The sequence below is a fragment of the Sciurus vulgaris genome (assembly GCF_902686455.1).
Source record: "Sciurus vulgaris genome assembly, chromosome: 1".
NCBI classification, from domain to species: Eukaryota; Metazoa; Chordata; class Mammalia; order Rodentia; family Sciuridae; genus Sciurus; species Sciurus vulgaris.
The window spans coordinates 171,428,661-171,456,476 of record NC_136461.1 but is presented as its reverse complement, the minus strand read 5'-3'; the positions used below and the strand labels follow the sequence as shown (position 1 = coordinate 171,456,476).

The following is a 27,816-nucleotide window of genomic DNA, read 5'->3' as shown; positions in this document are numbered from 1 at the left end:
CTAAGCTGATAGAAGCTCAGAGAGAAACTTATAAAATCACAATCCTAGTGGGAGATTTTTATATACTTCTCTCAAAATCTGATAGATTGAACAGATTTTAAAACCCCTATTAATGATACAGTCATCTTGAACAGCACAATCAATGATTATCTTTAGTGTATAGGATCATAGTCCCAAGAAAAGTAAACTACATATTCTTTTCAGGTCAACACAACATAGTTTTAAAACACCAACTAGGTAATAAGCCAAAATTTACTTTCAGCAAATTCCAAAAAATTAATATCCTGTAGACCATGTTTCAATCATTATGCAACAAAACTGGAATTAATAACTCATAACAACTCTGTATTTTTGGAAACTTAAAGCTGCAATAATTTAAAAAATCAAAGAAGAAAATAGAACAAAAATTCCAACATATTTAGATGGAATGACTATTTAATTCCAAACTTGCAGAATGCAGCTAATCCAGTGAGAGTTGCATGGCCTCAAATACATATATTAGAAAATAAGAAAGACTGAAAATTCATGGACTAAAAACACTCACCTCAAAAACTAAAATAATTAACTTGCATATGGAAGAGAATAATACTGTTTATGAAAATTTAAAATCACAAAAACTGCAGGATACTGTTTTTGGATGTGCATACTCAAATAAAACCATCTCAGACCACTGGTTACAAACTGCAGAGGAAGAAGGGAATGGCTAGTGGAGAGGTATGAACCAAATTTCAATAGTACCTGTAATTTTTTTCACTTCTTTTACACTAAGAATTTGAAACTTATACCCCAAATTGTTAACATTTATGAAATTTGGGTGGACATGTCTACATTTATTGCTCTATGTCATTTTTAAACACTTGAAATATTTCTTAGCTGAAAAAATAGAGCATTGTTAAAAAACAATGTTAAGAAAAAGAAATGAGATTTTCTACTTTTGAAAGTTGTGAGTAGCATCAGCTTAAGCCCCTTCATTTATAAAAGGAATCACTGTCTTCCTGCCTTCTAGACTCAATGATAATTGCACATACAGGACAGAGTTGGTACCATGTGTTCAAGAACACTAGATGCTATCACTACTTGATCCTAAAATTGGAAACCATCTAATCGCATCTTTGCATCCATCTAAGCAGATCTGGACGTGAAATTTTATTTGACTCTACTTCATTTAAGTCTTAAAGTGAGCATATTCACTACTACCATGGATTCTTCAGTCATGAAATGTTATACATTTGCAATTAGTTAAACGACACTACTGTTATAAAATTCTGTAGAGCAATACTGATGTTTTTCCTTATTATAACCACAAGGATATTGGCCATGATTCTCTAGATGTCACATCACTGCTCCAGCAAAGTACCCCATGGAATTCCAAGTCGGTGAGATGATCACGAGTGAAGCATTGCCACTAAGGTTTTCTTCAACATTTCATGCCACCAACTATATGTTCTGTCTTTCCAACCCTGATAGATGTGTGCTTTGCCCACATCATGCTTGATTTTTGCAAATATATGGTCATTCTATTTTACTGATAAGAAACTGAGGACAGGTGACCTCCAGAGTTAATAGTACAAATACCTTAGAAGGTTGTTTTGAGAATTAAAATAGGTCATGGAAAGCAACTGGCACATAGAGGACTTTCAATAAATAGGTCTCTCCTCCCTTCTTCTTGTGTTCAGTAATGTTTGCTGATGATAAACAAGAAAACATAGGACATGGGTTTTCTTGGAAGATATTTTTACATTTTCACCAAAATCCTTTTCTACATTTAACCAACTTCTTTTTTTTTTTTTTTTTTAAATTTTGCTGCATTAGGGATAGAACTCAGGAACCATGTGTCCCAGATCAGTGCTCGATCACTGAGTTACCATCTCCAGATCTAACCAATGCAACATCCCAGAAAGGTAATCAGTTAAAAAAAATCCCTTGACCAAATGCTTTATTTGTGACCAAAAATGACACCACCTAAAATTATTCGACCATAATGGATGAATTCACACTTCCTTCTTCTAGAAAAAGAGTATGAAGCATTTCATAAAATATTTCTTTGTTCTAATGTGTTGCCTGAAACAAGCAAACACGGGATAGCTAAATGGATCTCTATGGTGATGAGGACTGAAATACAGTCTTTGAGTACTTCTGAGTTATATTTTCCCACACACATTAATCAAAGCAATAACTCAGAATAGTTCCAATTATATCTTAAACATATTCCTTTCAAAAGATGCCATTATTATAGAAAAAGGACAATAATACAAACATCAGTGGTCATTGACCTTGGTTTTCTGTGCAAGATCTTCTGAGAATGCCTGAAAATTGTGGGGGTTTGACTATATTAAAAACAAAAATTTCTTGAGAATCCAGGCCCAGTGTAAATTGTAAATAATAAGCACTTGATTGATTCTTTGTTCTCTCCACCTTAATTTTTTTTCTATTTCTCAGATAATTTACTTTGTGGTATATTAGGTTACCCTCAGCAGCTGTTTCCTGTTTTTGCTATTTTTTTCTTCAGGAATATTATACATTTTTCTACACAGAGTGTTACTTTTAGGTTAAGGACATTCACAGTAAGCAAAGGGGGTGGGAAAAGAAGATCATCTCCTTCTTCAAGCCTGGGGGTGTTCTTTTAATTTTGTATAACTTTATTTATTTACTTAGGTTTTGTATATCTCTTTCTTTTTTAAAAAAAATTATTGGTGCATTTCAATTATACATAATAGTGGGACTGTTACATATTTATACAAGCACAAAATATAACTATATAATTTGGTCTTTTTTTTCTCTGGTACCTCCTCTTTCTCAGCGTAACATTTATGGAGCATCTATGTAGCATCCTTCACTATAGCAAAAAGGACTTTGTAAGCAACCATGGATGGTGGTTGTGCTGGAGTAGAGGTCTGTGAAGCAGCTACTGCTATTAGGAGGGCTTTTCTGCTGTGGGGTCAGTCCTGACTGTGCTGAACTGGGCAATGGGTAATATGGGTAATATGAAGTGGGTAATATATGGGTAATATGAAGACTTGAGTGCTGAGAAGACCCTGAGATTATATCCCCAGTTGGGCCATCCACTGTTCTGGCAATAAGCCTCTAATAACAATGGTCACTATTACTGTTAGTGATGCCTTAGTGTGGGTCAGGTACTATCTAAGTTATTCCAAACCATCCTATCAACTATTGAGGATAAATTACTCACATTGTAAAGAAGAGGAAATTGAGATGTAAAAGATTGATTGGTCAGTACAGGGTAAGACAACTACTAAGCAGCACAGGAAGATTTGAACCTGTTATTCTAAGACAGAGCATGTGCTCAATCTATTATTCCTGCTATTTCTCATTTACCTCTCAATTTTGAGGTACTTAAGGGAAGGAGGATTTAAAGGGTTGAAAAGTCAAAGAGATCTGGGTCACTTCATAGACTGGAGGTGCCGGTGTCAGGCAAAAACATCAGCTGAGCATCAGCTCATCAATGATGATTGATGGCTATTGATGTGCTCATCTGATATGAGAGAGCATTACAAGATTGCAAATATATACTTTTATAATGGCCCCCTGTTTTCAATACTTTCTTTAGCCTTTCGTTTCCATCACAGGCCCGGTAGAACCTCTCTGTTCTTCATGTTTGCTTTTGAGAATGTTCACGGGAGTGCAGGGACCTAAGAATAGACTCAACTAAAGCCAACATTCTGGGACAATTTTTAAAATCCAGTTAACCATAAAGGTCAGATCAGATGTTCAAAGTATATTTTCTCATTTCTTTGTAGGCCTCTTCTTTTAGACAAGTTTACTGGAAAAGAATTCATTGGAAGCTGGGTAAACCACAGCTTTTGCAAAATGCAGCATTAGCAGGATGCAGAGAAGTGTGGAGGCAAGGAACACAGCATCCCTAGAAACCCCATCACTTCCTCTTTGGTATTTTTAGCATAGAGAGGTAGAAGCTGGCTCATCACTACACAGCAGATAAAATCTGCTTAGTCATTCCAAAGCCGTGGTTTTCCTGGTTCAGGATAGCTGGGATATTCCTGCACAGTTTTTCTGTTTTCATTCTAATATCAGGTCATTTTAGAGGTCAATAGGAGAACCCAACTGATGTCTTTATTTCAGAAAGAAGTCCAATGAAGCCAATCCCACACTCAAAATCTTCAACAACTCCTGCTGCCCATAGCACAACTCTAAACTTGAGCTTTGCAGCCAGCACCCTTCAAAGTTGACCTTCTCCCTGCGTTTGAGCATTTCCCAGCACCCCTCACTCAAATATTGTTGCAGACTTACAAAAACATGGCCTCCACTCCTCCAGCTATGGCCTTTCATGAGTATTAATCTTGCATTTTCTTCTCCCACCTCCTACCATTTCAAGACTTAGCTCAAATGTCTCTGACCATGTGAGGTCATTGCTGCCAGAGCATGAGCTCTTCCACAGGAGGAACTGTGCACTGTCCATTTTATTTGTCTGATGTGAAGTAGAAGCTCAATACTTACTGAAAGGAAATCGTGTGAGTCAAGGTACACAATACTGTGATGATAATGTTTCAGTGAGGTAGCTAGGTTTTCCAGACAGCCCCACCCTGGACTTACATGTATCCCATTCTTGGATGGGAGAAAATCTACTGGGATACTAATGTTACTACAAATCTTTCCATGGCCCCTCTTCTCCAAGATAAATAGTACCAATTTCTTAAGCTTCCACTTCCTTTACCACCTGCCTTTCTCACTTTCTAAGGCATAAAGGTCAAATCAAAGCATACATGGGGGAGGCAGTTGGAAAAGCGGGACTTATTAGCCTTTTTCTCTCCTGGCATGCATCTGCCATCCCTCCAGAAACTCTGTCGGACAGACAGGAATAGGTCATGATGTTATACACCACGTGAACTTTCACATAGAAATGGTATATCCAACCAAATGATAAAATAATACCAGCAATATTCATGCAGCATATGGCTCTAAAATGACCCCTAAATTTCCCATACCACATTCAAACTAAAAGGTAGACCATATTTCTAAGAGATTTATTTTTAACAAATTTTCCTTTATCCCATGGACTATTTGACAGATCTACATAAAATTTATCTTCTTGCACGTGTAACAGAAATGTCTACATTAGCTGATTAAGATATAAAGATGGCAACTGTGTTAGTGAAACTTATAAATGTATTTGGACCTCAGAAAGAGTTTTCAGCAATTCCCAGCTGGAGAAAAATGTTTCTTTCATAGGTCTTATGGAAAGGCTGGACACTTACATAACTTACCACTAGAGAAATAACATATTTGAATAAAAAATGAGATCATCCTCAAACACAAATAAATGGAGTACAAATGTACAAAAAAAAAAAAAAAAGGAAAGAAACAAATTCAATTATTCTGGGTAAGTTCAACTACAAAAAGTCAGAATCAAAAAAATTTGTTTATAAAAAACAAAAACAAGTGCCCACATAATAAAATTGAAATTAATAAAAATTAAATTTAATGTTGGGGAAAATATTTTTTTAGATTCAAGACAAGTCAATTGCCTGAACACTTCACAAGCAAATGTATTTCATCTGCCACTCCTCCAGATTCTTTATTTGGCACAGAGGAATTGATCACAATGCTGTATGCCATTGGGCTTGGGTTGTGGCTACCTTTACAAATAAATAGTAATATTCTAACTAAATGATGAAATATAACAGCAATATTCATGCAGCCTAATGTTCTAAAATGGCCATGGAAACTCCCATGTCACATCCAAGTTAAAAATACTGAGGACCAGTGATTTTAATAGAATATATCTCCCAGGGTCATCAGACCCCTTTCTTGTAGTCACAAAATAATTGTGGAGAAAAAGTATATAAAATGGGAATAGGGAGAGTTCATGGAATGTTTTAAGCTAAAACTTCTTTCTAGGAAAAAATTCTACCAAATCCAGATATATAGAGAAACTTGGCAGAGAAAGGCCTTAGCATATTTCAAATATTTCTAATAATACTACATTCATTTTAAATAAAATAGACTCAGTTGTTGAAATGTGGGATATATGAGAAACATCTTTCTAGGAAAATTTAAATGTGAGTATCTGGATTGTGAGAGGGTAGAGATGGGCCATTATCTTTTAGGAAAATGTTTTATTTGAATGCTCTGCACCTTCCTGTATTCACTCGACAGGGTGGAGTTTGGGTAGAGTTTTGAGTTGGATGGATATAAATGCTCTGGAAAAAGAAACACAAGACAACCTCTACCATGTCAGTTAGGGAACCTCACCTTGCTCTAGCTTGTCAATATTCTGGCAACCGAAAGCTCCCAAAGGCAGCCAGAAAATCTAGAATAAAAACAAATCCAAAGCCATTTGTACTCGATTCCATGAGGTGCATCTGAATGAATATTCTTGGATTTTTTTTTTTTTTTTAGTTCTGCTACCTCCAAAAATGCTCCAGGGATGGTACTCATGGAACATCTTCAAACAAATGTTTTTGATAAATAAAAATAATTACCACAAGGGAGCTTCCTAACTTATTTGACCATAGGTGCCCCACCCCCATTTTCTGTATAACTTCTCTTGATATCCTGAGGACGACAAGTGTTCCTAGGAATAGACTGGGAATCTGTTCCAGTAAAGCAGTATTATTAAATACTTAAGAGTGTTGAGTGCGGTGTCAGACTGCTTCATTTACATAGTAGCTGTGTGACTTTGGGTAGGGGACTTAGTTTTCTCTGCTTCAGTTTCTCTTCTGTACAATAATGAGAACTACCTCCTACTTGGGGTCATTGTCCAGAAGGTAAGAGAGCATGTGTATAGTTCTGTGCGTGCTACATGGTGCTGTATATGATAGCTCTTAACACTTTTATTACACCCAAAGGTCTGACTAAGCCTGCAGTCAGGGATTTTCTAAGTGGGATCACCTTTCTAGGTCTGTGTTAGTCCCAAATTGGTTTCAGGGCTTCTGCCAGATATCACTGTGCTTAGGACTCCATTTCCTTGGAAGCTGCCCATTTCCTTCCCTTGGTTACTCCATATCGGGTTTCTTGGGGCTTTTCTAAGGCAGAATTGACCAGGGCCTGGGAGAGGAAACCTTCCCACTGGGTCCCCACTTCCAAGAGAAGTCTCTGCATTGGAAATGACTGAACGGATCTCTAACTGCCATGGAACCAGCATGTCAAAGCTTTGGAGGGCATGTGGTCTTGTTCACTGGTGTGTTCCAGATCATAAAGGTTCCTTCATGACTTCCTGCTTCCTTCCTCTGCCCTGGTACAGCTCCTAAGAGTGTTTATGGTACTGGTGGTATCAAGAATCTTTCTTTTTTTCTTTTTTGTTGAAAGGACACTTTCAAGGGCTTTTTCATGATTACTAAACACATGGTTATTACACAAAGTCTAATGTTATGCAGACACATCAAGTCAAAAGTGAAATACTCCTACAATTCCATCGCCCTTCACCCCTCATTCTCCAACTCCCAATCCCAAGACTGCTACTGTCAACAATTTTATCCTCATTTTTAACATGTGCAGAACTGGAAGCTCCGTACTCCACTGGGAATTCCTCATCCCACCCCTTCTGCAGAAAGAAAGCTCAAACTTCATTTTGGAGAAGTTACACGAACTTAGTCAAGTTATGCTGGCCAATCACCGCACTGGTGTCCAAAATAATTTGTATATACTACATCTAGGGAACTTATAAAAATTTCATTGTAATTTTTGAATCAAATGACTCTCCTCCCTCCTCTTTGGTACAAGGCATCTGGGACATGAACATGCTGTCAACACACATCAAGTCCCTATTGAGAGAATGAGTGAGGGAACACACAAATGAAGTAATTTTCTGAGAGAATTTCTAGATCTATAATGATCACAATGAGGATGCTCACATTTGAAATTTGTCTAGAAAGATGTTTCTTATATACCTCACATTTTAATAACCAATATTGTTCACTCTAATTCTTTTCATTTCTTTAGGCCAAAAATTATTCTCAAAATTCTAACTTCAGAGAAAATGATAAAGTTGGAAGATTTTTGGAATGGATGGTAGTTTATTTTCCTAGTGCCAAATGATCATTTGAAGTATAGCATTTTTGGCCACAGGCCTTGTCCACTGACACCAGAACATTCCAGGAAATGACATTTCAAATAAACAGTTTCACATCCAGTAAACCACAAACACACACAGAAAAGTATTCAACAGCACTTCACAGCAAATAGCCTTCTGTTGACAGTTACTCGAGAAAGACTGATTATATTTACAAAGCACAAAGATCTTGTTATATTAATTGAATATAATTTAAGCTGATGACTTGGGCAAAAGAGTAAATCTTCGAGTTGTGAGAAAGAAAGGCAAAAGAGAAGATACCAGAAGGATACAGTTTAGAAAAAAGATTTCAAAATATCAGAGAGCCCCACTGGACAAACACTTCAAATTAACAAGCCACCAAGGGACTCTGACATGCATGCTGCATGACACATCATCCGAGGAAAAGCATCCAGAAGGAGTGTCATTTTTCTTGGGAAAAGAATTCACCACAGAGCTTTCATATTTCATCAATTAAACAGTTCGGGCTCAATGTAATTAAATAATATCATTATGAAACCATTTCTTGGTCTCAAGTCCAAGGCCCTATTTCTTATTCAAGTATATCAGTAATTTTGTCCAGAACATTGGACCCAGTTCTTCCTGTTAAAATACATACACAAATCAAAATCCACAAATTCAAAATGGAAGCTTAACACTTAGTGGATGCAATCACAGGAAGTGAAGGGGACAGTGGATACACGGCATTCAATTTAAGACATGGATTCAGGAAGTGACCAGGAGGAATTTAAGATTCCAGAAAATTTAGTATAAAGATAGGAAAAAAGTGGAGAGGTGAGTGGGTTTCCATCATACAAGAGATGGTGGCTTAAATAGTAAAGGCAAAGTATATTTTAGGGATAGCAAAACAGCTATCCCTAAAATAGCCCTAGAATTACATTAGTAAAGCTAATATTAAATTAGGAGGCAAAGTAATCACTCATGGGGGTGGAGGTAAAAAAAAATGGTAAAAAAAGTTATTATCCTCCCATATATTAAAAATATGATTCAGAGTCATGCTCATTAAATTATAAAAGCTGACATTTACTGGGAACTTGGGTGGGTCAGGTCCTGTTCTACATATATTATGTGTTCATTTAATTTTCAAAGCCACCCTGTGAGGTAGGTCTGATTTTTATCCTCATTTCACAGATGACCACATAACTAGAAAGTCATAGGACTGAGAAGTGAACCCAAGGAGTCTGGTCCCAGAGAGAGAGAGAGAGAGAGAGTGTGTGTGTGTGTGTGTGTGTGTGTGTGTGTGTGTGTGTGTGTGTGTGTTCTAAGTATACTATGCTGCTTCATAAACACCTACACAAAAGAAATGTCACTTTAGAGTTTTATTCACATGTTTACACAGGTTTACAGAAATCTTTCAGAGGTATAGTTCTGAATTAAAAGACTGATTACTAGTTATCAAAAGCAACTGAAGTCAATGTGCTGTCAGAGTTGGAAGAAAGATATTCAGTTCACCTTGGCATGGTATTTGACATTTATCTATGCAATTGAATTGAACTCGACTAACAGTGATTTAGGGTCCCATGCTGAGTATCAGAGCATGGAGATTCAAAGCCTAGAGAAAACACAATTTTTATTTCAACCTAGAGCAAATAGAATACTTGAGAGGCTTACAACTGACTAGAGATGAGGAAAACGAAGTCCAGAGAGTTCAAATGAACCTGCCTGGGGCCAAAAAAGTAGTTTGTAGCACAGAGTGACCTCAAATCAAGTCAGATGAATCTAGTTCCTCTTTCTTCTCCACCATTCTGCTTCCAATCAAGCTGGTCGAAAGCAATGAAACAAACTTAGTTTCCAGAAATTTTTCTGTGTTCTATAAAGAAGAAAGATGCTTTTGCTTCTGCCTGCTTTACTCTAGAGCCCACTTCATTCTGGAATGATGTGAGGGAAGAAAAAGAGATAACCAAGGAACATTTTTAGTGGATGGGAAAGAGGAGAAGACCATTCACAGAGTTTCTCAGATCTTATCTGAAGGAATGTAGTTTTTGGTTTTATTTGATGGACAAGTCCTCTCTCCAGTGTTACCCCATCCTAAAATTAGACATTGAAGTTATGAGTATATTGATGATGATGATGATGATGATGATGATGTGTGTGTGTGTGTGTGTGTGTGTGTGTGTGTGTGTGTCTGTTCTAGGGGTCTTAAGAACAAAGGACATGTTCTAAACTTCTCTGTGTGCCCCGCTTTCACAAAGGGCTTTATGAAACGCATAGGAGGTGCTCGATGAATCTTTTCTGTTACATATGGTGATGATGATGAAGGTATCTATATATGTAATGTAGGGTTTCAGGTAAGTTTTTCTTTAAAAAAAAAAATCCTACATTCAGGTAACCTAGAGATTTTTTTTTAAGCAGCTTATTTTAGTGTTTCTCAAATTGGAACAATTGTCTTCCTTCTCCCAAGGTCATTTGTCAGTGTCAAGAGACATTTTGATTGTCACAATTTGGGGCAGGGGTAGGTGTTACCAGCACCAAGTGGGTAACAGTCAGGAATGCTGCTAAACAACCTATCATCAGGAATGTACCTTACCACAAAAAATTATCTGATCCAAACTGTCAATAATAATGAGTTGGGAGATACTTCCCTACTGAGAAGTAAAAACATGCAGAACCACCTTTGAATCTCTCCATTTTAAAACACAAAACATAAGTAAGCAGGGCATGGTGGTGCACAGCTGTAATCCCAGCAACTTGGGAAACTGAGGTAGGAGGATCGAGAGTTCAAAGCCAGTGTCAGCAACTTAGAGAGGCCCTAAGTAACTCGGAGAGATCCTGTCTCTAAATAAACCATAAAAAAGGGCTGGGGATGTGGCTCAGTGGTTAAGGGCCCCTGAATTCCATCCCTGGTGCCAAAAATAAATAAATAAAAATTTTAAAAATTAAAACACAAGTAAGATATAAATCAAAATACTACTCCAAAGAGCTGCCTGAAACAAGACCATTTTAACAATCTATTGTTAAAAAGATAAACATTTTTCCTATGCCTGTATATGAGATTAGAAAGGTTTGCTAAAAGCAGTAGGAAACACAAAGCAAGACACAAGCTCTTAAAGAAGCAGTGGAATGTTCTCATCTTTACTACATCTGAAACCCAGGTTACTCCACAGTTAAGGTACAAGACGTTCTGATGATAAGGCACTTCAAAACCACCATGGGTCTAATTCAGGCATGGAACTTTCACTTTGGACTATCTTGTCATTTCTAACCACACTCAAAATCCACCTACTTGGCCAGTGCACAGAGAAAATGTATGTAATTTGTTTACAAATTTGGTCATTGAATTAAGCTGCTTTTGTTATAGCCATCACCTTTCATGCCTCTCCATCTGACCTGCATCTGGGTTTACCTGAAAGGTCCAATTTTGAGCCTGGATTCCTATTGTGGCTGTAGGAATCATTCCTGAGTCACTCCCTTTAATTTCTACCCTTTCCATTATCGTAACAGCTTGCTAAGGTCTTACGATGAAGAAGTAGAGGAAGTAGGGGAGTCACGATCTCTTTGCACTTGGTCATGAGTTCCTTGAACAGTCTCTAGCTGAGGTGGTTTACATTTGCTTGGGTTTTATTTGCTTGTTCATTTTCCCCAGTGGCTGATAATAATATGTGATACTTTGGATGTCTGGAGTACAAGCAAATAAAAATTTCTTTCTTTAAGGGAATAAACTAGTTCTTTTCTGGGAATCAACTAAAAAAAAATATCAACCTCAGGAGGATCTCTGAACATACCCCAGGAACTAATCTGTTAAGAATTTTGTGTACTGAGTTAAATATGTCACTGCTGAGATCCTCACACCTTGGTTAACGATTTTCTAAATATTTACCGAGATCTCTAACAAGCGAGAGTGCTTCCCAGGATATGAAGGCGCCACCACCATCATCCATGGCACCCTGCCCGACATCCCAGCTGTCCAGATGTCCACTGACCAGCACAACCTAGAACAAATAAGAGATGAAGACTAAGCAAGATGACATCAGAGGCTCCAGAATACAAAAAATGAAACTTTTATGTTTCCTTTTTTATTTTTGTATCTATTCCACTAGTGGAAAACTTGGTATAGCAGCACTACATAAGGAGTCTAAGGTCATTCTAATAGTAATAAAAGTCCTCACATTGTACTTCTCCTTATTTATAAATGAGTACCAAATAAATTGGTTTAATATTGACTGACATTTGGTAATTTTATTACATGAATTAAAACCAAAAATGTCATCAAAATGGACTCAAAACTTCAATCACATTCTCAGTTGTCTCCCATTTTAGAAAACACCTAATAAAGCTGTATCAAATTGAATTTGAATGGGAAAAGAGGAGCAATATTTTTTAAATGATTGCATTGTGCTCATAATACATTACTTTTGTTGAACAAATAGGTAGCTACATTTAAAAATTAAACTCATCGAACAGAAGAACTTTGAGATTTCCATTTACATTAGTATTAAATAAACCTAAAGATTACATGATAAATTTTAAATTACCTTAAATCTAAACTGTTTTTCAAAAAACATTATTGTCTCTAGGAAAATATTTTTAAAAATGTTTCTCTGGAACTAAATTTTATGGGCACATTTCAAACAAGTTAAAAAGTAAGTAAAATAATGGTAGAATGTTGATATGAAAAAAATATGCCTCGATTCCTGCACATCAAATAATAAACGAATACCAAGGTACATGGATTATAGAGCTAACTAAAGATCTTAGAGACATCAACAGAGCAGCGTTGCCAACTTAGACTAGGCAAAGATTTCTTAAATTGGACATAAAAATCAGTAGGGCAGCTTATGACCCAGCAGGCCCACTCCTAGCTGTACAGTACCTCCAACAGGTATGCGTATGTGTGTATGTGTGTGTGTGTGTGCGTGCGCGTGATTTAACAAGGAGAATGCTCGTAACAGAATATCCATAACATCCCCACCCTCCTCCCAAAAGGAAACAATTGGAACACCTGCTAATGGTAGAAAGAATAAACTGTTTTCCTGAATAGAACAACACACCCCAGCAAGAATGAACAAACACAATACACAATAAATGTGGATAAATCTCATAAATGTAATGAAGAATGAAAGAACCCATACACAAAATAATACACTGTACAATTCCATTTACATCAAGTGTAAAAGTCAGCAGGAAAGTGGTTCCCCTTGGTGAGGAGGGCTGGTGACAGGGAGGGAGCCCAAGGTGAGCTTCCCAGGGGCGGGCCATGCTCTTTCCTGATGAGGGTCCTGGTTGGTCAGGTATGCTCAGCTTGCAGAAATTTGTCTTATTATACATTCAGCATTTGTGCACTGAGAATATTACACTTCAATATATGAAGCCTAAAAAATTGTTCAACAGACTGAGATCTATGCACAGTGTGTAGTAATAAGCAAACTAAAATTGAACCAATCTTCTTGATAGTTAAAACAAAAATTCCCCATTACACCAGGAAAGCAGGGACTCTGACCTAAAATATCAGGGTGGCCCTTTGTACTGCCTGGTCCACTGAGCAGCTGTGGGCTGTTCCTTTGACTACATACCGACCCAGTCTAGTATGACCTCATTGTAGTTACAAACAGGGATAATGCCCCAGACTAACAAGTGGCCATGTAATGAACCCAAATGGATTGTTTCTAAGGGGCAGGGGAAAAAAACAAAACAAACATAAAGAAAAAATTCATGGTGCAATAGCAGGAACTTTTGATTTAAAATGTGGTGTAATCCCATTTGAGACAAGAGAGCATAATTAGTCAACTCTCTCATTGACCTCACGACCATTTTTTTCAATAAGGTTGCAGTGTATTAAAAATGTCAAAATGTGTTCTAATGAACTTTTTCTCAGATAACACATAAAAGTTACTAAATCAAGGAAGCTATTATTTTATCCTTCAAACTTCCTTCACAATATCTGGGATTTTACAATTAAACTTCTTAATGTTTTTTTTTTTTTTTTTTAAATGACTCCATTCTCTAAAACAGAATTATTACCTACACTAAAAGGTGGGAAAGATGGTTTTAAATGGTGGGAAACTAAATGATATCCCATGGGAACAGGTCTTTGGCACAACACTACAGAAGAATGATTACATGTCATTTAGCTTATGAGATTTTTTTAAAAATATTCTTACAAATAAAAAAAATGGAGGCCACAGTGAGATAGCTTAACTTCAATACCTATTGATTTTAAACTAGGTAATAACAAAAAAATTACTCCTCATTCATCCTTATTTTGAATGGACATATTCTTTCTAATTATGAGAACTTCTGCATACACTTAAAAAAATCATCATGCAGAAGGTTTCATTCAAAATAGTATCTTGCCAACATTTCTTACACAGTTTCAAAAGACACCCCATAAAAATATACAAACTCACAAAACTTCTGAAAATGTGCTTTAGGTCAAGGTCAGGCACAAATGAACATTAATTATAATGAAGTTGGACCTGACTTAAGCAAACCAAAACAGACTACGCTGAGCTGTAGTAAACTTGTTTCTTGAATGATAATCACCTGGTAAAAGATAGGAAAATACACAGTTCCTTCACTGCCTCCCTTGCCACATATGAAGCCCCTAGAGCAAAAACATGGCTGACAGCCAACAGAGACTCATGTGGGCACCTGAGTCTCCCATCCTCTCATACTGCTCCCTGATGCAGCCACAGCACTGACCAATTCTTTTCCCCTGACTCCCTTTCCACCACCATCCCTTCCACAGGCAGTGCAGAGTAAAAAATATTGAAAACAGCAGCAATCACAGTAAGAGCCCAAACAAAAGGGCTAGGAAGACAGAATGGGAGATCTGGTGCTCTGGGACTGCCCAGCTTATTCACTGTGAGGCAGACATTAGCCCTGACTCCCAAAGGCTTTAGGAGTGGGGGAAGAACCCAGCCTGGCAGGGCAGATATGCAGAGGGTACAGGATTGCTGGGGTGAGGAATCAGACTGGCAAAGGCACAACCACCTACAGGCCTGTCATCGATCTGTGAGATGAGCTGGGTGAAAGCATGGGAGGATGGTGAGCAGCCCCAAGACAAGCCCTTACTCCACTCTTACAAAGACGCTGGGTCCAAATGGATTCACATGACTAAAAGATGCCTAAGATCAAAATATGGTAGAACAAGGTAGGAACTGCATTCTTATGAACAGAGCCCATGCAAGATACCAGAGACAAGGTCATCCACTCATCATTTCCTTCCACCATCTGATTGAGTTCTGCTTAAGTGCTGAAGATACAGAAATGAACAAAATGGAATTACATTCTGCTAGGGAAGGGGGAAAATATACACACACACTATCAGGGAAGTCTTAAATGCTAGAAAGAAAACTAAGACAGTGAAAGAGAACAGAGGGATGGCAGGGAGTGGATGGAAAATGAAGCTATTTTAGGTAGAAATGTCAGGGGGGTCTCTCCCGAAGGAGATGACATTTAAATAGAGACCTGCAGGCAAACAAAGTGAGTCCTGCAAAATCTGGGGGAAGAGCATTCCAGGCAGCATAGAAACATATGTAAAAGCTCTGGGTGGGAACACATGACCTGTTTGAAGGCTGGCAAGAGGGCTGCTGTGACTGAGGCAGAGAGAGCGGTAAGGAAGAGAGTGGCTGGAGGAACGCCGGAGGCTGCAGAATCAAGTAGAAACTTGCAGGCCATACGGGGAACTTGGACTTTATTTTAACGATGATAAGAAGCGAGGGGGAAAATCACAGAATCCAGTGGATGCCTAAAAATCATTGCTAGTACAGAGAAAGAGTGAAGGATGAAAGGAAGGCAGGCCAACTCAAAGAAATTAATTCATCAGCAATCAATTTGCAAGGGAAAATCAGTCTGTTTTCTCTGAAAATGTACAGTCACAGGAGAATGGTGTTCCCACCTCACAATGACAGGAAGCTGGACATCACAACTTTTTAAGTTCAGAGATTTAACAAGATGGATTGAATTTCCAGGGGATGACAAGCCCCTCCAAAACTAGTTGGGACCCAAGAACTGTTCTGCCTTTGGTGGAGACAGAAGGGAAAGGTGACAAAAGCAGAAAGGAAGAAAGCAATTGAAACGTTAATAAATTCTTAGAGGGCAAAGGTGGGTGAGCATGAGAGTTTAGAATTTCTGGAAACCCAAGGTAAGGGCACTAGGTACCCATTTTCTTGATCTTTGTCACAGGCCTCCGCTTAGTGCTGTCAAGAAAGACTAGAAGCAGGGCATTAGCCCTGGGACAGCCTGCCTCAGTGGTGCAGGGGTGCAGTAGACCAAGGCTGCTGGAAGGCAGCCCACAAACATGCCTCTGGGAATGTTCTCTCAAACCGAAACAGGTCCATCTCTCAGAAGGAGAAGCAGAAAACTGTCCTGTATGTCAGCTGCATGGCCATGGGCAGAGGGGGAGGAAGTGGCACTCCTGTCCTGCATTGACACTGGGGGAATACATGAGTTTCCTGTCCTCTGGAGAACAGCAGGAAGCCCGCTCATACCCAGAGTCCTGCACAGACAGAATGAGGAGTCGTACTGCACTGGAGAGGGGCAGGAAGGCGGGGGGAGGGGATGTTGAGGAAGCCCACCCTTGAGCTCAGGCATACAGGGCTGACTAACACCAAGGGGCAGAGGACCAAGAAATCACACTGTCCCATCATGCTGAGTCATAGGTGGAGCAGTGACAGTTTCCAGCCAGGGAAGGACAGGAGCACAGAGATGCACCTTCTGCAGTACAGACAGAGAACCTGTTGAAAGCTGAGGATGAGGTCTACGCAGCATGCAGATTCTCCAGCCACCCAAACCCCAAAATAAAACAGAGTAGCACCAGCCTATGAAGCATGTGAGCACCCAGAAATGAAACCCAAATCTAGCTCCACTCTGCATGGGCATTCAACTGCACCATGTTCCTGGGGGTGTCCTCATGTGGGGACACAGCACTGGCTCTCTCAGGGCCTATTGTTCTCTTACATCCAACATCTAGCATCCTATAAAAATGATGAGATACAAGAGAAGCAAAAAGTAAAACAATCCATTATCACAAAGCACAGGATTCAGCAGAACCAGACCCAAAATATCATCTAGATGTTTAAACTATTAGATAAGAACTTTTAAAAGACATGATTAATATATTAATGAATCTATGAAAAGATGGGGCATTTTATAAGATCTACCAAAACTACTAAAAAAGTCAAATGCAAATGCTAAAAGTGAAAAATATAATGATTATAGGTGGACTTAATACCTGAGTGTAAAAGTTAAAATTTAAGATTTTATAAGAAAATAAAACCATATCTTCAGTGAGAAGTAGAAGGCTTTTAAAATAAGATATGAGATTCAAAGCAGGAAGAGAAGATGCACATATTCAACTATAATAAAATGTGGCCTCTATATTCATCAAGAGAAATCATGGAATGGGAGGAGTGGGTACCAATGGGAGAAAATATTTATAATATACATATAGCCAAAAAACATAGTTTGTATTCAAGAGGTAAAGAATTCCTACTAATTGACAAGATAAAGACAATCTAAAAGCAAGTGGACAAGAGGTAAACAAGCATTTCATAAAAAAAGAAAGTATGAATTGACATCAAACATTTGAAAGATAATCAATATTATTATTAATCAGGAGTATATAAATCCAGTCCTCAATAAGACACATCTTTGCACATGATTGGAAAGAATCTTAAAATCTGATACTATGAAGTCTTGACAAAAATGCTGAGTAATAGGAATTCTCATCTCCTCTTGGTAGGAGTAGGAAATTAGTTGTATGTTTCAGGAAAACAAAAGATCAGACATATCCTTGTAAGGGTGAATATATGTGCATCCCACATCCAACAATTCTACTTTAGGTATAGAGGAATTCCAGGGTTTGAGTTCGAGAAGACATGTACCAAAAGATTCAGAAGCAATGAGGTAACAAACTGAAAATAGCCCCAAAATCTATCAATGGTAGAATGGATAAATAAATTGTTGCTTAGGCATACAGTGGAATATTATAAAATAGTGAAAATGACATATAGTTGCATATAAAAATTTAAATGAATCTAAAAACAGAAATCTGTAACAAAAAAGAAAAACAAAATTGAAAGAAGAAATAGAAAGGCTTGATTTTATTACATGAATTTCAATTAGACTGGCAATATAGTAATGCATACAAAAAAATGGTAAAGTCATGAAAAAAAGCCAAGTGTATAACAGTAAATCAGAATTAGGGTTGTGTTTACATGGAACATGGGGTTGGTACAGAGAGGAGGAGACGCACAGGGAGGGACACACAGGGGCCTCTGAGGCACTGCTAGTGGTCTGTTTCTGAAAGAGTGTGGAGAACATGTGGGATGCTTCCTTTACTGTTCTCTGGATTGTACACTTTTGTATATGAGCTATTATTAAACACTCACAAGAATTATCAAAGACCTGCCTTTGAAAGGCATGGGGTCAGATTGTTTTATAATAACCTTAATACACAAAAACCTGACAGATACAATATTCCCTTAAAAACCTATTAGGGATCAAATATAATTGTGCAAATTTGAAATAATTGTATCTAGCAGCTTATTAAAAGACACTTCAATATTATCTCTAGAGTCTCCAAATGCAATTGGAAGCTGTGTACATATCAGAATTACTAAGAAGGGCCCAGCACAGTGGCACACACCTATCATCCCACTGGCTTGGGAGGCTGAGGCAGGAGGATGGAGAGTTCAAAACCAGCTACTTAGTGAGGACCTAAGCAACTCAGCAAGACTCAGTTTCTAAATAAAAAATATGAGAAAGGTCTGGGATTGGCTTATCTCACTTAGCATGATAGAATCAACATGTATTCCATTTTTTTACAATAAAAATAAATAAAAAAAAAAAGAAAAGAAAGGTCTGGGGTTGTGGCTTAGTAATTAAACACCCCTGGGTTCAATCCCAGGCACCAATAAATAAATAAATAAATAATACTAAGAAAGGGCCACTGTTGGGCCATACTTATCTTCTTGGCATGCCTACCTTTTAACATTCCTTGTGGAAATTTAAGTTGGAAAGGTACTTATCTAACCTGACCACATTCTTGTTGATCATTCACCAATAAACAGGATGTCTATCTGACACTGAGTCATGCTTCACTCTACAAATATTTTGGTCAATCAAAACTCAGGAAGGCAACTCAGCATGTTTATTTTTTGCTTTTGTGAGGCATTGTTTTATTTGTAAATGCTTCATTCTTCTAGTCTTAATTTTATCATGTGTATTTTAAATGGTACTAGGAGGAGTTTCAGAGCTACAAAGTTTGAGGCCTAATGTATTTCCAGACAGGAAATCCTCAAATTTTCAACAACAAAAAATGAGGTTGAAAAATATGATCTACAAAGGAGGAGCAAAAAGAAATTCACTATTAGCCTTAGAGAAGCCTAATATGGGCTTCAGCTGAGACTGGCCCCTCTGTGGAGGATATGAACAGCAGAAGAAAACGTGACGGGAGCAGGGCTTCAGCTGCAGCCATGATCATTGGAGCCATGTAAGTGATCGAGAATTTTCTGATGAAGGCTGTTCTTAAAAAAAAAAAAAAAAATGGGCAGCAGGGGAAAGATTATGGAAAATTTCCATAAAAGTTTCTTGAAGGCTTCTCACAGGTCTTAGATGGAAAATCAAAAGAGAAGGAATATATAAAACTTCAAGATTCCTTCTAATATAATATTCCAAGACAGTCCTCAAAAACTTGTAAAGAAATTGTCCTTTGAAAAGTCTCCATAAACTCCACACCTCTTTCTGAGCATCTCTTTTTGTTATTAAGCATCTTCTCATATGCTAGATTCTAAGCACAGGTGGGCTAGAATTTCTTAAGAAATTGGTGTTTTCATGGTCCCTGTTGGAGACAAAGCCTTGGATTCCCCAGGGCAACAGCTGAATGTATTATGCTACTGTCTGGCACAGACAAATGGGGGCGTGTTTGAACAAATATTCTCCTCCCCAGTGATTCAGACTAGGTGGTCCACAGAACAAAGCTAGGTCCCTGACACACAGGGTGTGTTCAGAGACATCTGTGCTGCTCTTGAATTGATTTCTTATCTTCAAGTATTTTTAGTGAAGCTGTTGGCTGCTAGTTTATGGGGTACAGGCTTCTTTTGCAGGAAAATGGGCCATCTGCCCACATGTGCATGCACCTCCACAGCTGTTCCTGAAAAGAGCTGCTTCCATTTCCAGACCATCCACTCTGATTTGTGTAGGTCACTCAGATTGGATTCATAAAAGGAAACTCATGCCTGTTCCTAGTTGAATTCTCTGAGCACATTACTGGACTGGTATCTGAGGCTAAAACAAGAAGGGTGTAATTTATCTGTGGCTCCTAAAAACCTTGGGCAGATAGGAAATGTGATTGCAGTGTACTTGGAAGAAATGGCTGAAACTGATTAAACATTGATTTGAGGATGGGGCATAGGAGAGAATGTCTATGGAAGGAAATCCTTGTGATGAAACAGAGGCAAAAGAATCATGGAGAAGGGGGGAGGACCATCTGTCAGGTAAAGAGTGAATACCAGACCTGAAGGCCTGGAGCAGAAGGTGGGCACTGAGACAGATCATCTCCAAGGACCCGTCAATGCTGAGATGCAATGATTCTAAAAGAAAAAGAAGGTTTACCTGGGCCATTATTCAGTGGGAAGGAACTGCTAATGTTTTCCTATAAGTCTAGTATTGTTTTTCCAAGTTTCTACCATCATTTTTTTTCTGACTGGAACAAAAAAATTTTAATTTATTCTATATTAATTGTAATATTTATTTTTAAGGAATTCTGCCATCCTAAAAGGAACTTAAAATTTGCCTTCCTGAATAGGAGCCATGGGGCAGGTACTTGCTTCCATTGGAGCTGGGGGAACCCTGTGAAAGGCACAGTAATTATGGTCACTGACAACACCACACTTTGTGTCCTTTGATAATCTATGATGAACTTTCATTTATGCATTTGCATAAATATTCTCAGAGTTCTGTTTGCTATTTTCTGTCCATGAGCAGAAAGTTCTATAAATTTATCACCCACCTTGTGAAAGAGTATTTCCCTTTATCTGCCCTAAGATTACCTTCTCAGGTATGAAATACATAAAACCATGATGTGTAATCATTTTGAACTGAGGGATTCTTTTTTTCTTTTTCCCTTTTGCAGGCTGAAGATTGCTACCCACCCCATAACATCTTATGGTGTCATTTTGACAGCTCCCTCAGAAATTCCCTAAATTTTACTAGATTTTAGAGACATAGCAACCAAGACTGGGATATATAGATACCATGAACTTTTTGTGCATTATGTGTAAACTATAGTAAACTTCATGACAGTTCCCAGAATTTATCTGTTCTCTTTAATTGCATAGAACATCATAAATAAAGAAATTTACAATGAGTCTAGGTTCTATTTTTTTTAGTTTTCTATATGTTATTAAAGCTAGAAGACCTTAGGAGATTCTGGGTAACACTCTACTTTTACGCAGAGAAGTGAAACGGTTTGCCCAAGTTGCCAGGGCTGTGAACAGAATGCAGAAATCCTGACCCCACAGCCCAGGGTTATTTCAATCATATCCCTCTGCCTGCTTCACAAAAGATGGTGCAGAACCTGACTTTGATTGCTGTTCTTTAATGCACGACCTATTACTTGACCATGCTAAAAATTATTCTGCCCCCTGATGCCGACACACATAACGGTAATGAGTGCTTTCAACAATTTATCCCAGTCATCTTGACACAGGCAAGTTACTGAACACCTCTAAACTTCATTTCCCAATCTGTAAAGTGGGAGTAATAATCAAAACCTACTTTTAAAGTCTTACAACCTTAAAGTTGTAAGAATTAAAAGAGATGACATGCTTACCACTGTCTTATTTCCTGGCACATGACATGAACTCTTTGAATGATTGCCATTGTTGATTATAGCCTAATTATCTTAAGACCACCTCAAACGTTGCAAAAATTCTCCCTAGGAAAGATTCACTTGGGTAGCTGCAGAGCATAAGTAGATTTCATACGGTCTGCTTCAGCCAGCACTGGTTGAGGGTACTATGTGCTGCCAGTTTGAATTAGAGGGAATATCAATCACAAGCACATGTTATTTAGAAATGTGACAAATATTCTAAAAATGTTGTTTGGTGAGCCTAATTTAAAACAGCATGAACTTACTCCATTTGAAAACATCCATTAGTCATGAAATAGCTAAGTTACATTTTTATTTCAACAATAGGGTGCAAAGGGTGAAAAAGTTACAGCTCAAACAATCTCATATGCACAGCCTTCTCTAAAGAACTTGGAGTTACTAGGTAACCAGGTAGCTCTGGGTTTGAACTGAAGTGTCCCATATACCTGGGGATGGTTTCATCCTGGTTTTGATGAATCTTATCAATGATTCTAGTCAACTGCATGAACAGAGTTGAAAAAATGGCCACACAGTAGCTCTCTCCCTAGGAGCTCCTTAAATCCAAGGACAGGTTGAAAAATAGGGCCTTGGAGAAAGCATTAAAAGTCTGGAATATTTCATGAGCAATGAGAAGCATAAGCAGGGGACAAAAAATACCTGCTGACACGCCATTAAAGCATACTCTGTTGAGAAGGGGAGTAGAGATGGTCAGAAATGGGGAGCAGATAAGGAAGGCTGAATATCAACTTGCTTTGCTATTGTAGACAAAGGTTTAAGTGGAGAACTGTTTAAAGATCAAAGGACAAACTAAATGGTCGGTCATAGGAGCATGCTTTCCTGTGTTTTAATACTACATTCTAACAGTTTATGACTGTTGATCCTCAGATGTTCCTTCAGCAAACCTGCAGTACATAGAGCATGTTTTAGCCTTGTGTTCGGCCCTCTTATTGCATCAAATACCATATGCTTTAGAGACAAAAAGGCCAGGATTTGGAGTCTGCCTCCACCACTCACTAGGCACCTCAACAGGCTGCCCCTGAGCTCTCTGACCTCCTATTTCAATGTGTCTAAAAATGGATATTAATGTCCCTCTACTGTGCCACTTCAACAGTGATTGCAAAGGCCCTAACACACTGACCGGCACCCAGCGCATGCTCTGTCCATCCAGTTTCCTAATCCATTTTAGAATGTAATTACATGTTTTATTGTTATTATAATGCCCAATTGATAAGATAAATGTTGTTACTAAAAGTGGCTCTCTGATGGTAAATCTCAAGCAGTTGGGGGTAGGGGTGGGGGTTATGGAATAAACTCCTCTGCTGATAGGGAGCTGAGGCCAGGACATAGTATGGGCATTTTAAAAACAAAAAGGCTGTCCTCTCTGATTCTGGGGAACTTCTACAGAGGGTTAGGAGATCATGCCTCCACCTCAGCCTCCAGCTGAGACTCACCAGACTTCCTGATGGCACAGGCCGTTGTATCCCCTTTCACATGCATCTCTCCCAAGGCCTGGAGTACAGTAGAGTCAACCCAAGTTGATTTGTTTGTTTAGTAATAAAATATGACCCAGAATCAAGCTTGAATTTAGTCCCTTAAAGGAAACAATATCACTTTTTGTGATCAATGCACAATTAAAACACATCTCCCATTAATCACTTTGACCTTTACAATTTTAGAGGCATAAAAACATTAAAGAAGTTTACTTTCAACAACTGTGTAATGTAACTCATTTACTCTCAGTGATGAGTATAATCAATGAGCACATTTTAAAAAAAATTAACCTTTATTGTGTACTTCAAAGGTCAGAACCATACAAAGCTACAGACAAGAAATTAAGGCCAGAAATAAAACAATGCTTAAAAGTTAATGATGAGACTTCTGGTCAACACAGTTCAGCAAATCTACACTATTATGACTCCTCTGTTCCAAACACATGGCAATTAGGGATGATATATAAAACGTGAAAACCAAAAGGTTACAGTTTGGCTCCAAGAAGCAGATAAGCATCTCTGTGGACTAGAAATGAATTAGAATCACAAGCAGGGAGTGGATGTAAAGCTAGGGTAGCTGCAGGGCTCCTGCAGCAGAAGCTGGCATTGACCATGGGGTATTCTGCCCCTCAGGGAAAGAATATAAAATTGCTTTACTGGGGATAAGGGGACCTAAGCCAGGATAATTGTGTGAAGTCAAGCAAGGATATTGGGATTAGGAGAGGAGGCTGAAACAAACAACAAGAAAATATGGCAAGTGATAAAAATTTATAAAATGTTGGAGCCTGTTGAGGAGGAATGGATAAAGGCATGACTCAGTATCAGGCACTTGGTCAAGTCACCTGCTGGCTTAGAAACAGAATGGGCTATTGCCAATATCACCATTAGCAAGGGCAACTGATATAAAATGTGGCTGTGGACTGGAAGTGGTGCAGGCCAGGTGGAAGTGATAGCAAGCCTTCTAGAGGAAAAAATAATGAGCCTCAAGGGAGAGGAAATTCAACAAAAATGGAATTGAAAACATCCTATGCAAAATAAGTCAGCAAACCAAAATTCCAAAACACACCAAGAACTATAATGCTTAAAATACAAAGCAAATCGATTTTAAAACAACAATCAAACACAAAGGAAAATCACAAGAGAGGAAAAACGGACAAAAGGATTAAAAGACTAATAGAAAACAACTAACAAAATGACAATTGTAAATCCTTCCCTTATCCATAATTACAATAAGTGGATGTAATGGATGAAATTCTCCTATAAAAAGTCATAGAGTAACTGAATGGATAAAACAAACAAACAAATAAAATTCAATCTAAGAAACTTACTTTAGATTTAAGGACATACAAGTCTAAAAGTGAAGGGATGAGAACAGATATTCCATGCAAATAGTAACCAAAGAGAAAATGAGTGTCTGGACTTTTATTAGGCAAAACAGATTTTGAGACAAAAATATCAGAAAAGACAAAGAAGAACATCTAAGGATAAAAGGGTCAGTCCACCAGGAAAATGTAACAATAATAAATATAAATTCATCTAACATCACAGCACCCAGATAAATAAAGAAAACACTGACGGATCTGAAGGGAGAAATAGGCAGCAATATAACAAAGGTAGGAGATTTCAATACCCCACTTAACTAATGCACAGAACATCCAGACAGAAGATAAATAAGGCAAGAAAGGATCTGAATAACACTACAGACCAACGGAACTAGACGGACATGTACAGAAATCCACCATTCTTCTCAAATGCACACAGGTGTTTTCCAAGGTAGATAACATGCTAGGTCACAAAACAAATCTTGACAAATTTAAGATTGAAATCTTACCAAGTATCTTCTCTGACCACAATGAAACAAAACTAGAAATCCACAGCAAGAGGAAAACTGAGAAATTTATAACTATTCAAAAATGAAACACTCTTGAACAATCATTGTGTCAAAGAAGAAATCAAAAATGAAATTATAAAGTAGTCCAAGACAAAAAGAAAACACAATATATTAAAACTTGTGGGTCACAGCAAAAGCAGTACTATGATGCAAACACACACAAAGGGATGCTTACAGTTAAGAAAGAAGGAAGAGCTCAAATAAACAATTTAACCTAATACCTCATTCCAGGGAATTAGTAAATGGAGAAAAACCAGTCCCAAAGTTAGCAGAAAGAAGGTCATAAGAATTAATAAGAACTAAACAAAATGGAAAAATAGAGAAAAAAAAAAAAACAGCAAAACTAAGAGCTTAATCTTTTATTTATTTATTTATTTATTTATTTATTTATTTATTTATTTATATATTGGGGGGGTGCATACCAGGGATTGAACTTGACCACTGAGTCACATTCCCAGCCATATTTTGTATTTTATTTAGAGACAGGGTCTCACTGAGTTGCTTAGCACCTCACTTTTGCTGAGGCTGGCTTTGAACTCATCATCCTCCTGCCTCAGCCTCCCGAGCAACTGGGATAACAGGTGTGCGCCCACTGTGTCTGGCTAGAGTTGGCATTTTTAATTTTTTTTTCCTAATTATGTTTCATTTTTACAGACTGCATTTTGATTCATTATACACAAATGGGGTACATCTTTTTATTTCTATGGTTGTGTACAAGTTGGCATTTTTAAGGAGGTATACGATTGACAAACTCTTTACTAAACTAAAATTGGGGGAAAAAAAAGAGAAAATTCAAATAAATAACATCCCCCCAAATGAACAAAGAAGTACCATAACTGATGACACCAATAAAAACTGTAAGAAATTTATGAACAATTCTACTTCAACAAACTGGATATGCTAGAAGTAATGGATAAAGTCCTAGAAATGGAAAACTTATAACTAGTAGAGAGACTGAATCAGTAATCAAAAACCTCCCTCTGAAGGATACCCCAGGACTAGGCATCTTCACTAGTGAACACTACCAATACTTAAAGACAAATTAATACCAATCCTTCTTAATCTCTCTGGAAAAACTGAAGAAGAAGGAATACTTCCAAACTCATAACACCAGCATTACCCTATACCAAAGCCAGAGAAAGAAACCACAAGGAATGAAAACTACCTAATAAATATACATGCAAAAATCCCCAAATACTCACAAACTAAATCCAACAGCATATTAAAAGGATCATATGCTATGACCAGCTTGAATTTATCCCTGGGACGTGATGGTTTAATACATAAAAAAATCCACTAATATGACATATAACATTAATAGAACAAAGGATAAAAACCACGTGATAATCTCAATAGATACAGAAAAATCATTTGACACAATTCAACATCCTTTCATATTAAAGATATGCAATAAACAAGTAGAAAGAAATTATCCCATGATGATGAAGGCCAGATATTAAAAGCCCACAGTTAACATCATAACTCAACTGTAGAAAATTGAAAGTTTTTTCTCAAAGATTGGGAACAAGGTCAGAATGCTCACTTTCTCCACTTTTATTTAACATTGTTCTGGAAGTCTGAGACACAGCACATAGGCAAGAGTAAAATAAACAGCATCCAAGTTGGAAGGGAAGAAGTGAAACTGTCCTAATATACAAATGACATAATTTTATATAGAGAAAATGCTAAAAACTCCATGAAAAACTTAGGACTAATAAATTCAGCAAAGTTGTAGGATACAAAATCAATATGCTAAAAAATCAGTAGTGTTCCTATAAACTAAAAATAAACTATATGAAGGATTTAGGCAAATAATCTCATTTATAATAGTGTCAAAAATAATAAAATACTTAGGAATAACCTTAACCAAAGAGGTTAAAAACTTATATACTGACATCTACAAAACAGTGATGAAAGAAATTAATCATGAACCCAAATGGGAAGACATCCTTAATACTGTAAAAATGCTTAATATTGTAAAAATGTCTATAAGATCCCCAAAAATCTAAAGATTCAATGTAATTCCTATCTAAATTCTAATGACACTCTTTACAAAAATAAAGAAGGCAATTCTAAAAGTCACAGGGAACCACAAAAGACCATGAATAGCCAAATCAAACTTAAGAAGTAACAAAACTAGAGGCATCACGCTTTGATTTCAAAATATATTATAAAGCTACGGTCATCAAAACAATATAGCACTGGCATTAAGACATACAGATCAAAGGAACAGGAGAGAAATCCCAGAGATAAATGTGCATATACAGTGTAATGGGTAAGTTGTCAACTTGATTGGATTATGAGATGCCAATGATTAAGAGGCTTCTGGATATGCCAACGAGAGCTGTCTAGGAATGATTGGAATGTAGAATAGTGAACTGAAGTGGAGCCCCTCCCTAAGCATGGGCAGCACTGCCCAATAGGATGGTGGCCTGCATGGAATAAAAGTTGGAAGAACAAGGAAGTAGATACAGATGCAAGCTCGACTCTTCTTGAATGGGTTATTGATTGCTGCTTTGATCATCTGAAGACTCTCATTTCTTCACTCTTCCAAAGCGGACTCTGCCAGTGATTC

General features: G+C 37.6%; 1 protein-coding gene across 1 annotated transcript in view; it reads right to left on the bottom strand.

Moving 5' to 3' along the window:
• Positions 1–27,816, bottom strand: part of CPQ (carboxypeptidase Q) — a 458,745-nt gene that overhangs the window by 154,466 nt on the left and 276,463 nt on the right. Inside the window, exon 5 of the mRNA XM_079126296.1 lies at positions 11,865–11,976. Coding sequence (XP_078982422.1) covers positions 11,865–11,976 — 112 coding nt within the window. The remainder of the gene's footprint in view (positions 1–11,864; positions 11,977–27,816) is intronic.